Genomic DNA, 12,684 nt, shown 5'->3' with positions numbered 1-12,684 from the left:
TCCTTAAATTTGTGCACAAGCTGATCAGTAAATCCAGGATCTAAATTGTAAACTGTAATCCACAAATTCCTGTTTTTTAGTTATAAATAAGGTATGACTCTCACACTTTTACTTGTTCAAAATGTGTAACACAGCAAACCACGTCATTTTAAGTGGAAAAACGTGTGCTGATGTTTAAAGAGAGAGCTCCAAGAAAATAACTGTTTGTAGAAAACGTTCCATTTCTACCGTCAAAACCAAAATGATGAATGCTCAAGTTTATCTTTACAAAGGAAAGTGGTTAGGGATGGAAGAGAAACGTCCAAAGTTGTCTGTTGGATAAATGCTGCTAAGATTTTCTCTTGGGATGACCAAGTTTCCATAAGATACTATCAATATGCCAACTGGACGTCTGGGAGACTTGCCAAGAAAAATCCTATTCAGTCCTCACAAACATAAATATGTGGAGTTTATGCAGTGCTGTTGGGTTTTTGCCTGGAACCATTTCCTTTTGGTCAGATAAGACAAAGATTTAGCTTTTCATCAGGAAACAGTCCAGATGGATGTGGTGTTAAACATAGGAAGAATAATACAGTGAAAAGCACTTCAAGATAATTGTTGGTTACGGTGAAGAATGAGTTCTGCTTTGGACCTACTTCCCTTCAAAGGCATGAAGCTCCCTTTAAAAAATACCAGGAAATCTTGAAAAAAATTCACCCAAAAAATTAAAAATGTATATTTCAGAAGGATAATCATCTAAAAAAAAACAACAACAAAAAATATGATTAAATTAATATGGAGATGGTTCACCTGACACAAAAACATAACCTATGGTCATTTCAAAAACCTATGGTCTTTCTATAGTCATGTTTTTATTTAATTCTTTACCAGGGAGACGAAGCAATGTGACAGGCAGTGTAATGTGTGAGGGGATTCAGAATAAAATCAAACTGGTATATGAATGTATTTGTGTCCTACAGATGAGGATGCTGGCATGACTAATTTGAAACGAGGATTATCAATCAGAAGGACGCTCATCTGTAGAAATCATGTTCCTCTAAGACAAATCAACCAACCACACCAGCAGAATGCCCACAGCAGGACAACAGAGCCTCTTAATACTCCGTTTTCAGCCTGCATACAGGCTTTTCCTTGTTTCACCCGTCCACTCATATGCGAATGAAAAATCAAAAAGGCAGCTTTATGCATTCAAACTGTTAAATATAATTGGGAGCAGAGACTCTGCCAAATTGCTAATTTTGTCTATGCTAATCACTAAAGCCAAGCGTTTGGACCAACCACACGTCTCTGTCCTTTACATTTCTATTGAAACGGAGCTGGCTGGGATCCTCCAGCAGCCCATCAGAATCCGTTTCCCCTCTGGCTTCAGCTGCAGAGCAGAGCCAGCCAGCGACAAGATGACACCTCTCTGATCGCCGTGTCGGAGAGTGTGAGAGGCTCTGTCTCATTACGTGTTTAATGCTGCTGCCAGAGCTGCACAGTCACATCCTGGAGGTGTGAAATTACATTTCAAGCCAAGATGCTCTCCACCAGGACATCTTGGTGAAGAGCAGGTAATGAAAGGACCTCCCAAGCAACACCTCCCTCTCTCTCTTTCTCTCTCTCTCTCTCTCTCTCTCCCTCTCTCTCTCTCTGTCTCTCTCTTCTTCTCTGGGTTTCTCTCTCTCTCTCTGTCCTGGCTCTCCAGACGCTGAGCTGTGTGAACCCCGACAATGAGAACAGCCCAGAGATCCCAGTCAAGGCTCTCAACTGTGACACAATTACCCAGGTGAAGGAAAAGATCCTGGATGCTGTGTACAAAAATATGCCATACTCCACCCGACCTCGAGCTACAGACATGGACCTAGGTGAGCGAGTCAGACAATCTTTTGATCACAGTAGCTGTCTCTTGCATTATATTCTGAAAGAAAATCAACTGCATAACAACCTGTTGGAATAATGTCACAGCGGCAAAGATTCGGCTGACAGTGGCCATGTTAACACAAATTACGGAGAATGTTTGACATCATCTCCTCCGTTGTTTCCGCATCCTCCCCATACCTGCTTGCTGTTGCAATCGCAGCAACACCCCAACAGTGACATTAAACCTTTTTGACAGAACTACTCCATGAAGGCATACACCCACGGCATGTCATCTGATACTGAGTGATGCGGCACAAATTTAGGTGGCATGCACCTTCACACAGAGTAAATAAAACGCTGTCTTGGTAGCGCCTGATAGTGCTTTGGGCATGTAGCTTTACACCTTCAGGGGCTTTTACAGGTTGGGGATTTAGGGAGGATGTGTCTCATTGCTCCAGGTGGCTCAAAGAAAGATACTGTGTCCTTTCATTTTGTTCTCACTCCCCCTGACTTGTAATTGTCAAGGACAAGAAGCCGTCTTGTTGACATTTTGCCTGTTTCGCTTGACAGCTTGCACATTGTAAAGAATAAACATAACACACCAGGATAATATAACCTTAGGGGTAGTGCAGGCTAACAATTCATGTCAAGACAGGGGGAACATAAGTCTGAGACATGTGAGAAATACTGTAAACATTACACAAAATAACAGCAATTTGTTGCCTTTAAATGTGTTTTCCAACAGAGTGGCGGCAGGGCAGAACAGCTCGTGTGGTCCTGCAGGACGAAGACATCACAACAAAGATAGAAGGCGACTGGAAGAGACTCAATACACTCATGCACTACCAGGTGAGGGAATAAAATTAATACCAACATTACAAAAATGGTCATCTTCTCCTGATTATTCTTTCTCATAAATCACTAAGTTCCTAAATTGAGTGAAGGATGCTCATCAAAAGTACCAGTTAAAGTGACATTTGTTTCTGCACTTCAAATTGTTCAACAGCTCCAATTTTTTCAATCCCCCAAATAGTCTCTGGAAGCAATTGATGCAACAAAATTGATGCAATTTTGTTGCAAGGATTTGCATCTTATGCAAATCCATGGTTGCATGAGGTGTGCGTGAGGTACAACACTTTAAATAAGTAAACTGTTGAATGTAATTTTCATTGCAAGATAAAACCAAGCCAAGATAATTGCCAACAAAATTCAGAGACTAGTCCATTGCCTTGTAAAAGGAAGGAGTACACAATAATAACGACTGTAATGGTTCCAAGAGATGCATTTGAAAGCTGAGTTTACAAGTTTAAAGGAATTTGGGTACATTATCTGCACCTTGCAGGATTGGAAGCTCTCAAATCACCAGATTCCTGAGGAGGCAGGTGGTGAAAAATCCTCAACTGTTGGTAAAATAGATTTGATCAAGACCTGGTAGGAATAGCTACTGATGCTTTGTTTCCACTTGAAGTCACTTACTAAACATAGAAGGACTCCTTGTCTGAACACTGAGGAATATACTACTGCTGACCCAAAAGCAAAAGCAAAGTCAGCTTCAGTTTGCTCAAAACTATAAAAATGAGTCAAAGAGGCTTAGGGATTTGCTCTGTGGAGCAATGAATCAAAACTAGAATTTTTCAGGTCAATGGATCCGCGATACGTCTGGAGGAAGACTGATGCTGAAAAGAACAACATGCCTGCAGTAAAGCATGGCTGAGGGTCAGTGATGCTCAGAGCCTGTTTGCTTCCTCCGGTGCAGAAATCTGCAGTATGTGAACACCACGGGGGATTCAATCAAGTATCAGAAAATCCTGGGATAAAGTGAGATGAGCTGATGTAGCACACTAGCACCAGGTTATAACAGCAAAGGGATAATCTTCCTATGATTCTTTACATTTCCAGACTGCAACAGTCATTGACAGTGACATTTCAATGTTTAAATTGGAGAACTCGCCTGTAATATTAGTTCTTAGTTAATATGTGTATTGTACAGCTGCTAGTTCGTACAGTACATTTTGCCAACGAACCAAATTTGCAGTGGGATTCAAGGAATTTTAGCTGCAGCTGTAGCAGCATTGGAATCTAAGCAATCTGGGTTAATACAAAACAAGTAAATCAGCTGATTCATACAAGAAACATGGACTTGTGTGTCATTTTTAGCCTCCATTTTTTTTCTAGGTCTTGAGTGTTAATACACAGGTCACTGATTTCAAATGCCAATTCATTCTTCTCCGTCAGTGGTATGACTCGCCTTCGGGCCTCTTCACACAGCTGACATTTCAGCAAGTTATTTATTGTTATACAGACAAACAAAAACAATGAAAACTTTAAAACCCCTTGAAGAAAAAGTATGTACTCATAAGAGAGGAAGAGGAGAAAAAAATCCTTCATTTTCAATACTGCTGAGGTGTAGAAATGCTTGTGAGCCAAATCTGTAACACAAGCAGAACAGCGTTTTTCTGGCAGACATTTTAGGAATTTCCTGGAACGCTTGCATGCACAAATTAAATATTAGTGTTGTTGCAAGATTAATTTAACTTAAAGAAAAAAAAGTTGAGATGGCAAGCAGCACAACATGTTCAGACAAAAGCCTATTTTAGTAGTTCATGGTAGACTTGAAGGACCATTGCTTCTCGCCCAGCTCAGTCAGACTGCAGTGCTGCGTTTTAGTGGCAATATTACAAAATATTACATAAAGGTTTTTAAGCCATACTTTAACAGGATGCACAATATATCCCATACACACAATATTGGGTCTCTTCAATAGCTTGTGGTGTGGTCATTGTCATTGTCTCTGAAGGCCAGTTCTCTAAAAACCCACAGAATTGCTATGCTATTTGCTTCTTTGAATCATAATTGTCAAAAAATAAATAAATGCAAAAAATCCTGGTCCTTAGTTTTATTGCACTGATGATACTTTGAATTTTTCTTATTGCTTTTGACTAATATCTGCGAGGCAAACATTTCATGAAGCTGCATCTTTGTCTCTCAGGTATCTGATCGCTGTGTGGTGGCCTTGGTGCCCAAACAGATGTCCTCGTTCATCATTCCCTCCTCAGCCAGCTTCCCACGCAGTATCAGCAGATACGGTCAGCAATGTGAAACAAATACAGCATGTTTTTTTTTTCAAAGGTAGACAAACCACTGTTACTTTTGCAGATTGTATAAACAGTAAGATGCCTTTGATACTCAAAAGGGTCAAATATGCTTGTTTTTTTGTGATTTAAAGGTAAATAAACCTTAAAATTTAGTTTGTGTTTCTTTTCGTTTGCTTTTTAAAAATATTTTTTAGCATTATTACCTGCAGGATAGGCACACTTTCTTTAACAAATATGCTTTTTTGTGACAATACAGTCTCAATGCATACCTCACCTGCTTAACTGGTTCATTTTAAGTTTATTTTGGAACATATTTTTTGCCATGTTGCCAACCAAGGTATGGACGTCCCATTCCGCTCCACCCCCACCAGCCCTGACAGCCCTCACTCCCGTGTGCCTATGCTCACTCCTGACCTGGAGAGTGGTGTCAAAGTTTGGCATTTAGTCAAGAACCACGACCACGGTGACCAGAAAGAGGGCGAACGCGGAAGCAAGATGGTGTCTGAGATCTACCTAACGAGACTGCTAGCAACTAAGGTGAGTCTTAAAAGATAAAGACACCATGTTCATTTTCTCCTAAGCATGTGCTTTAATCTCTTATTTATTTGTAAAGACCTGAACATTGTGAATATTGTGATTAAATATATTGTTCACAGCTAAACCTGCTACACTTTCATGCAGCTAACAGGATGTTCACCCTTTGCTTAAAAAAAAAAAAAGCTATAATCAGTAGCAAAAGCCCAGTGTACAATTTTCAAGTCATTTACTGTGCAACATTTTTTGCTGTAGACCAAAAATGTCTACCAATTACATGTTCTGTTGTGATAGCGTGGTATCTATGGAAACAGCAAACTGGAATGGATTACATTTTTTCAGCTTCTAGTATGGTTCCTGTTACTTTATTTTTACTAATCTGAACTTATCATGCACCTATCCTGTACATCAACAGCAGAAGCAAAAATACTGAACTGCTTCATTAAGTTTCTCTTCATGTTTTTTTTACAGGGCACGTTACAGAAGTTTGTGGATGACCTGTTTGAGACTTTGTTCAGCACCGTGTGTCGAGGCACAGCTCTGCCTCTCGCCATCAAATATATGTTTGACTTCCTCGATGAGCAGGCAGACAGACATGGCATCCATGACATGGACGTTCGCCACACATGGAAGAGTAACTGGTGAGAAAAATGTCCCAGTTAAGACATATTCATAGCTGCCAGGAATATATTCACCAATTCTCTTTCAATGTTTTCCTCATTTATCAACTAATACTTATATTTGTTACCAGATGTTTTGTTGTGTTTGGATACTGTCCATCATTTTGATTTACAACACTGAGTTGCTATAAATCTAATTAGTCATTTTATCAACTTAACTCCACATTATTAACTAATCATAACCTAGACCCATGTTTGGAAAAGTTTTTCTGAACGTTTAAATTAAATTTTATGAAAGGATATCAGCATTATTGGCTAAATGCAAGAATATAAAGGCTACACAACACAAATTGATCTGATGTCACAAAATATTTTTCAAATTTGAAGAATGTGGTGATTGTTTAATAAATGGGCTACAACATGTAATCTGTTAAAAAATGTAGAAACTAAAGTCTTTCTGAGAAATAATTTACTGATTTCCAACTAGGTTTGGGTCAGACAAAAAACAAACATCCATTGTCCCTAAACGAAGACTTATAATTAAGGCTGTCTGCCTTCAGAGCACATTCCAACCTCCACTGTGAATGTACCTGGTTTACACATTTCCTCACAGTATTAATTATAATTGTAGAGTAACTAATTTAATAGGAATGTATTATTTACCTCATGCTTCAAGGATTTTCCTAGTTTTATGCTGTTCTTGGATGTTGTAGCTGTGGGACTTTAGCAGAGCTCAAATATCCATCTACTTTTCATAACTAAAGACAAGCATAAAAGTCAACATGGGATTAATTAAACTCAAATTCAAAAGGAGCTTTTGATGTTTGGCAAGTATTTCATTTCTCTTTGCAAACATGTCTTGCAGTGTTTACACTATTTCTTTCATTTTACTCTGTCAATATCTTTCCATATTTCCAGTCTCCCGCTGCGGTTCTGGGTGAATGTAATCAAAAATCCCCAGTTTGTGTTTGACATCCATAAAAGCAGCATCACGGACGCCTGCCTGTCAGTGGTGGCACAGACCTTTATGGACTCTTGCTCAACATCTGAACATCGTTTGGGCAAAGACTCGCCCTCCACCAAGCTGCTCTATGCCAAGGATATTCCACACTATAAGAGCTGGGTGGAAAGGTAAATATAAGACAAAAACAGTCATTTGTGTTACAATTAAGCATGAAATGTTCAAGGTGGGATAAATTTACCAATTTCACAGTAACATGAATGTAACCAACAATTTTAAACAAATGTACATGATCTACTTGCTTTTACTTTAAAACGGGAAAGAAACTATTCGTCCTACTGCTCCTGAAATGACCTAACTTATTAATTAAAACAGGTACAATAATGTTATCGAAGCTATTTGATATTTTCAGTTTGCTACAAACACATAAACAAAAATATATTATTGAAACAAGCTAAATTTAGTAGCAGTTTTTGATCAGTATTAAACTTTTTAGAAAATAAAGTATTTTTTGTTTATGCTCCTTATAGAGTAAAACAGATTAGCATTTATCTAGAAGGTTAAGCTATTGGCTGCTCAGCATCCCATTTCCCATTCTTGTTGCCTAGAAAAAACAAAGAAAATAAAGAAATTGACTTTCCAAAAAAATGAAAGTCGATTATATCTCTGTGCCAGTAATAAATTGTTTATGAGAAGTTTTATATTTCAGGTCTACAATATTTTGTCACCCCCAATCATTTTTCACGTTATCAAAATATAGCCTGCTAGTTTGAGTCAGAGCAGATAAAAACATTCTGATATTGTTTTGTATTTTCATGAAGAAAAAACATCTATTTTTTATGAAGTACTCTCAACCTGGCAATTTAGCCGTTTTCGTACTGCAAGGAACGGAATGGAACGGAACGGAACCAGTTCCAGTCCTGTTGGGTTTGCATATACATCGAAGCGGTACCGGACGAAAATTTTTATGGTTTTTAAAATGTAACTTTTTAAAATATTATCTTGTTCCTTGATACTTCTAACAGACTTGTGCCAAGTTTCAGTAAGTCTCAATATCAGAACTGATGTAAAAACTAAGTAAATTAGATTATCTTTACAATAACTTGGTTGTACTTCTGAGCTAGTAGTCAGATTAAACAAGTTCAGGTGTTGACATTAATAAAATATTGACCTGCAGAACCAAAATTTCTCTAAATCTACAGATTTATTTATTTCCTGATTGGTATCAAGATCATTTTTATATGTCTTTCTGCAACTTTACCTGCAGTTAAATGCAACATTAACAATGTATGGGAATCAGCTAAGCTACTAATTCCTACAGTGTAAGGGCATCTATCTTAAACACTCAAAAAAAAAAAAAATGTGAATTTTATTTTAATTCAACGTCTATATAAACCGAAAGTCCAAACTTCTGAGTGACACATTTCTTTATTTTTCTGTACAAACGTCTCTGATGTACATAATCCTTTATCCCTGAGCATTCTCTGGATTTTTCACAACATCAGTCTGAATTCAAATGAGGAGAAAAGCTCCAGTATGCATGGCTGTGTCCTTGACACTGAGTCCGTGCGTGTGTGTATCTGTCCTCTCAGGTACTACGCTGACATCAACCGCCTACCTGCCATCAGTGATCAGGATATGAATGCCTATCTGGCTGAGCAGGCTCGCCTCCACTCCAGTGAGTTCAACGTGCTCAGTGCCCTGCATGAGATCTACGCTTACGTCAGCAAGTACAGCCAAGAGGTGAGGCCCTGTCTACACATCACAAAGTGGAAACTGGCTTCAGATAGTTGTTGGTCGACTGAAAGTACGATTTGCTCTACTGATTTATAAGATAAACGTTTTGTACGGAGAGTGGATTGTTCTGTTTTGCTTACGGTTATGGAACTGTGGAGTCTTTGCCCAATTCTTTTTCTCTGCTGCAGCTTTTTCTGATCATTTTGTTTTTGTAATTAATTTGGGTTTACATCTTGGAAGTGTTTTTGCTGATTCATTTGGCGCTCATAGTGTTGTTTCCAGTGAAAGCAAGCCTTAGATTTAGAAAAAAAAAAAAGCTGCACCAGCTGAAGCTGAATCATTTAGCATCTGAGGAGCCAATTATTTCCCATCACAAGTCGATGAAACCTGACTAGAGAATTAATGTGAAACTTAAATATCTCAAAAACAACTTTCCAGTTGCCAGCTAGTAAAGACATAACAGTTAATTGTGGTAGCTGGCTTTTTTTTTTTTCTTGAAAAAGTCAGAAATAATAAGACAAAGACTTTTGTATGTGGTCCTAAAAATACAGTCAGATTCCATAAACTGGAATGGAATTAATAATTTAATTAATGCTTGATGTATTGGTTTGCATACTTAAATATGCTCAAAATTACAACCTAAAATTACCCACAGCTCATCTGTCCAACCCTAAGACTTTACAAGTTACTTCATTTGTATTTAATCCAAATAAATAAAACCGGAATAAATAATTAAAGCTCATATATACCTCCAAGTAAAGATAAACATACTGCTGCTAAATATTTTCATGTCAAACAATGCATGTAGAAATCAGATTCCTTCAGCTGACCGACAACACACATTGTGTCCTTGGTTACCTGGCTATTTCATCTTGTGTGTTTTGTTTTGTTTTGTTTTTTTTCCTGTTCCAGATCATTGAGGCACTGGAGCAAGACGAACAAGCCCAGAAGCAGAAGCTGGCATACAAAGTGGAGCAGATCATATTTGCCATGTCCCCAGAAAGCTGAGATATACACACCAAAACATAAAGAATTCCCAAGATAAATACACATATGGTGTGTCCAAACTTTAGCGTTTAATACCACAAATCAAAGTGTAATGGAGGAGATTGAATATTTAACACACAAGCTCCTCGGATGTGAACACCAGCACTTCCATATGTGCATGTGTGATCATAATCACGTACAGATACAGCATACACAGAGATATTGATCTAACTTACTGTGTAAACATACACACACATAAATACAAATGTACATACACAAACCACAGCAGTACATCCCGAAGCAAAGACTTTTACGACCAGTGTCACTTTTTTTTTTTTTTTTTTTTCCTGAAGAAACTCCAACAAGAAAACATTCAGCTTCTAAAACACTCAAACGGAGAGCAAAAGGATTTAGGCCATCATCAGTTGCAGATTTAACTGCCAATTCCTATCCACTGGGAAAATGGTTTGCCTCTGTAGTCGGTGCTTCTACTAACTGTGTGCGAGGCACCAGCGTGAGCTCTGAAGAGAACAGGACTTAATAAGAGAATGACTCAACGCTTAAGCCAGTGGAGGAGCTCGACAAAGACAGGAGCCAATTTAATGGGACGGCACGTCTGTTGAGACGTAACTCAAAGTACATTTTATGTCAAAGTTGAAGGACAGTTATTCATGTGACTGACTTGGAGTGACATTGCTATTTGTAGCCATTCTGAGCAGAAATGTGTGACTATGTGTTGTTAAGCCTTTGCTATGGGCTCTTAAAAGACGTGCAGTGTTACGTTTCACTCTGTGACGATTTTAAACTCTGAAGCGAGTAAAATCTCCTAAGAGTCACAGACTCAAAGACATCTTAACGCTACAATTTTTAATATATATGGAGATATTTTGGGCCCTCTTCCTGGGTTTTACTGCATCTCATGATTCATTTGAGCTAAATGCTCCTGTCGACGCTATTAATAAAATATGACATTGTACGGAAGAGATCTCATTTGAGATAGGACACTTTTACAGTGATCTATATGGCACTAATTCAGCCGTTCAAAGATAAGTGGAGGCCGAAGTGAACTGTTGCAGGAAGCATGATTAATGATGTTTTAAGCGTGATCGTGGATCAGATTAGCCTACATTTGGCCCATAACAACCTACCCCGACCCTTCCCTTCTCATCAGTTATTGTTTACATGAAGCGTAATACTTGAAATGCACTCGGTGTACAGGATATTAAGAACACCTGCAGCTCTTGTCAAGTAACTTAGATAGATTAAGTTACATAAAGCCGTTGATGCGTTATTGATTTTTTCCAATATGGTGTCTAACTTGAGCTGGACGTCGAACTGAATTGTGGAAGAAAAGCTGAAATGGAGCTGTAGATTTGTGCAAAGCAGGTGTGCTTATATTTTGTAAACAGAGTGAATATTTAATTAATGAAATCTGTGTTTGGATCAGCTTTTGATCCGTTTCAAGTCTGTGTGTTGCGTCACAGTGTGTCTCTGTGTTTCCACCCACAGTGCCTTGAAAAAGTATTTGCCCTTTACATTTTCTTCTGTGTTTGCTTTTGTATGACACTTAACTGTTTCAAATAATCAAATTAAACATGAGCTTGTTGTAATAAAAAAATCATCATTGAAAAAAAATAATTGCATTTGTTAGAATAAAACACTAGCTCTGTGAAAATATAGCTAGCTTCTGATTATGTTATGAATTACCTGTTTGTTGGTTCATTTTTACAAGCCACATTCTTGCCTACAGTTGAAATCATAAAATCACTCAAACGAAACCTTTCTGGCAACATGAAGTAGACTAAAAGTTCTCAAAAAGAAAAAAAAAACCCATAATGGCCAGTTTTATCGCCTGCCCCAATAAAGGGTGGGTATTTATTATTAAAAAATATGAGAAAGAGACTGGAATAAAATGGCATAAATGAGGTGCTTTCCAGGCACAAAGCACTTCTTATCATTCAGACTGGTAAGAGAAAGGTAATACTTTTTTGAAGATTTGCATTCCTTTAATTCTGACATAAAACTGATACATCATTTAAGAAAAAACAAACGAAAAACAACATTATTTTCACTGTAAAAATGTTGGTGGTAAAATGATGGACCAGGGATGATCTCTGGCAGAAAATCTTGACAGAGAATGTTTGTTAAAATCTGCTGGTTGATATAAAAAAAAATAAAAATAAGTGTAAAAACCAGTATAAATCTGTAAGGGGCAAATATTTTTTTTTAAGGCAACAATTTAATTTTGCTTTCCGTTTGACCTTCCTGCTCTAGTCTCAGCGCTGGTGTTGCTGCAGCACACATTTCTAAACTTCCAGCCAATTACCATCATGAAGCAAGAAAAGTCTGCCTGGCCATCACTCTGATTCTGGGTTTTACTTTTGATTGTTTCACCCACTGTGACGATGCTAGAAGAAGACGTTTCGGTGCTGAAGGCTGTTTCATTAAGAAACGCGCTCAGTCTTTTGTTGCCAGTTTTACCATTTCAGTATTTAGAGGAGATTTTACACTCCTCACAGGACCTTGATTCATGGAAAAATGTGTTAAAGATAAAAATAAAAAAAACAAATACATTTCATGTTAAGTGTTAAAATATTATGGAATCCATCTGTTTCATGTGTGGTTTGACAGCGATAATTTATAAATGTGTTGTGCAATAAACTGTCATGTTTAAACTAATTTTTTTTAAACAATATATAACTGTATAAATACTGTACATAAAAACACTCCTATTTTGCAAGTAAAAGATTCACTTTTTACTGTTGTTATACATTAAAAGCGCAGCTGATGAAAATTCTTTTTGTTTCATTGCTTCAGTTATTATTGCAGTCTGTGTTTCACACGGGTGACATTTTGTTTCCCTTCAAGAGGCTCATAACACTTTTTGTTTCTTTCTTTTTTTAATGCT

General features: G+C 37.6%; 1 protein-coding gene across 2 annotated transcripts in view; it reads left to right on the top strand.

Moving 5' to 3' along the window:
• Positions 1-12,573, top strand: part of LOC103464744 (plexin-A2) — a 91,954-nt gene extending 79,381 nt beyond the window's left edge. For both annotated transcript variants that reach the window (XM_008409061.3, XM_017304919.2), the window contains exons 25-32: positions 1,688-1,847; positions 2,588-2,691; positions 4,832-4,928; positions 5,275-5,474; positions 5,943-6,112; positions 7,010-7,222; positions 8,645-8,795; positions 9,702-12,573. In XM_008409061.3, coding sequence (XP_008407283.1) covers positions 1,688-1,847; positions 2,588-2,691; positions 4,832-4,928; positions 5,275-5,474; positions 5,943-6,112; positions 7,010-7,222; positions 8,645-8,795; positions 9,702-9,797 — 1,191 coding nt within the window. In that variant the 3' untranslated portion in view covers positions 9,798-12,573. The remainder of the gene's footprint in view (positions 1-1,687; positions 1,848-2,587; positions 2,692-4,831; positions 4,929-5,274; positions 5,475-5,942; positions 6,113-7,009; positions 7,223-8,644; positions 8,796-9,701) is intronic.
• The last annotated feature ends 111 nt before the right edge of the window (positions 12,574-12,684 follow it).

This window comes from Poecilia reticulata, chromosome 5 (assembly GCF_904066995.2).
Source record: "Poecilia reticulata chromosome 5, P_reticulata-male-v2, whole genome shotgun sequence".
Lineage (NCBI taxonomy): Eukaryota > Metazoa > Chordata > Actinopteri > Cyprinodontiformes > Poeciliidae > Poecilia > Poecilia reticulata.
The sequence above is the reverse complement of the archived record's forward strand: the minus strand, read 5'-3'. Positions and strand labels throughout refer to the sequence as shown.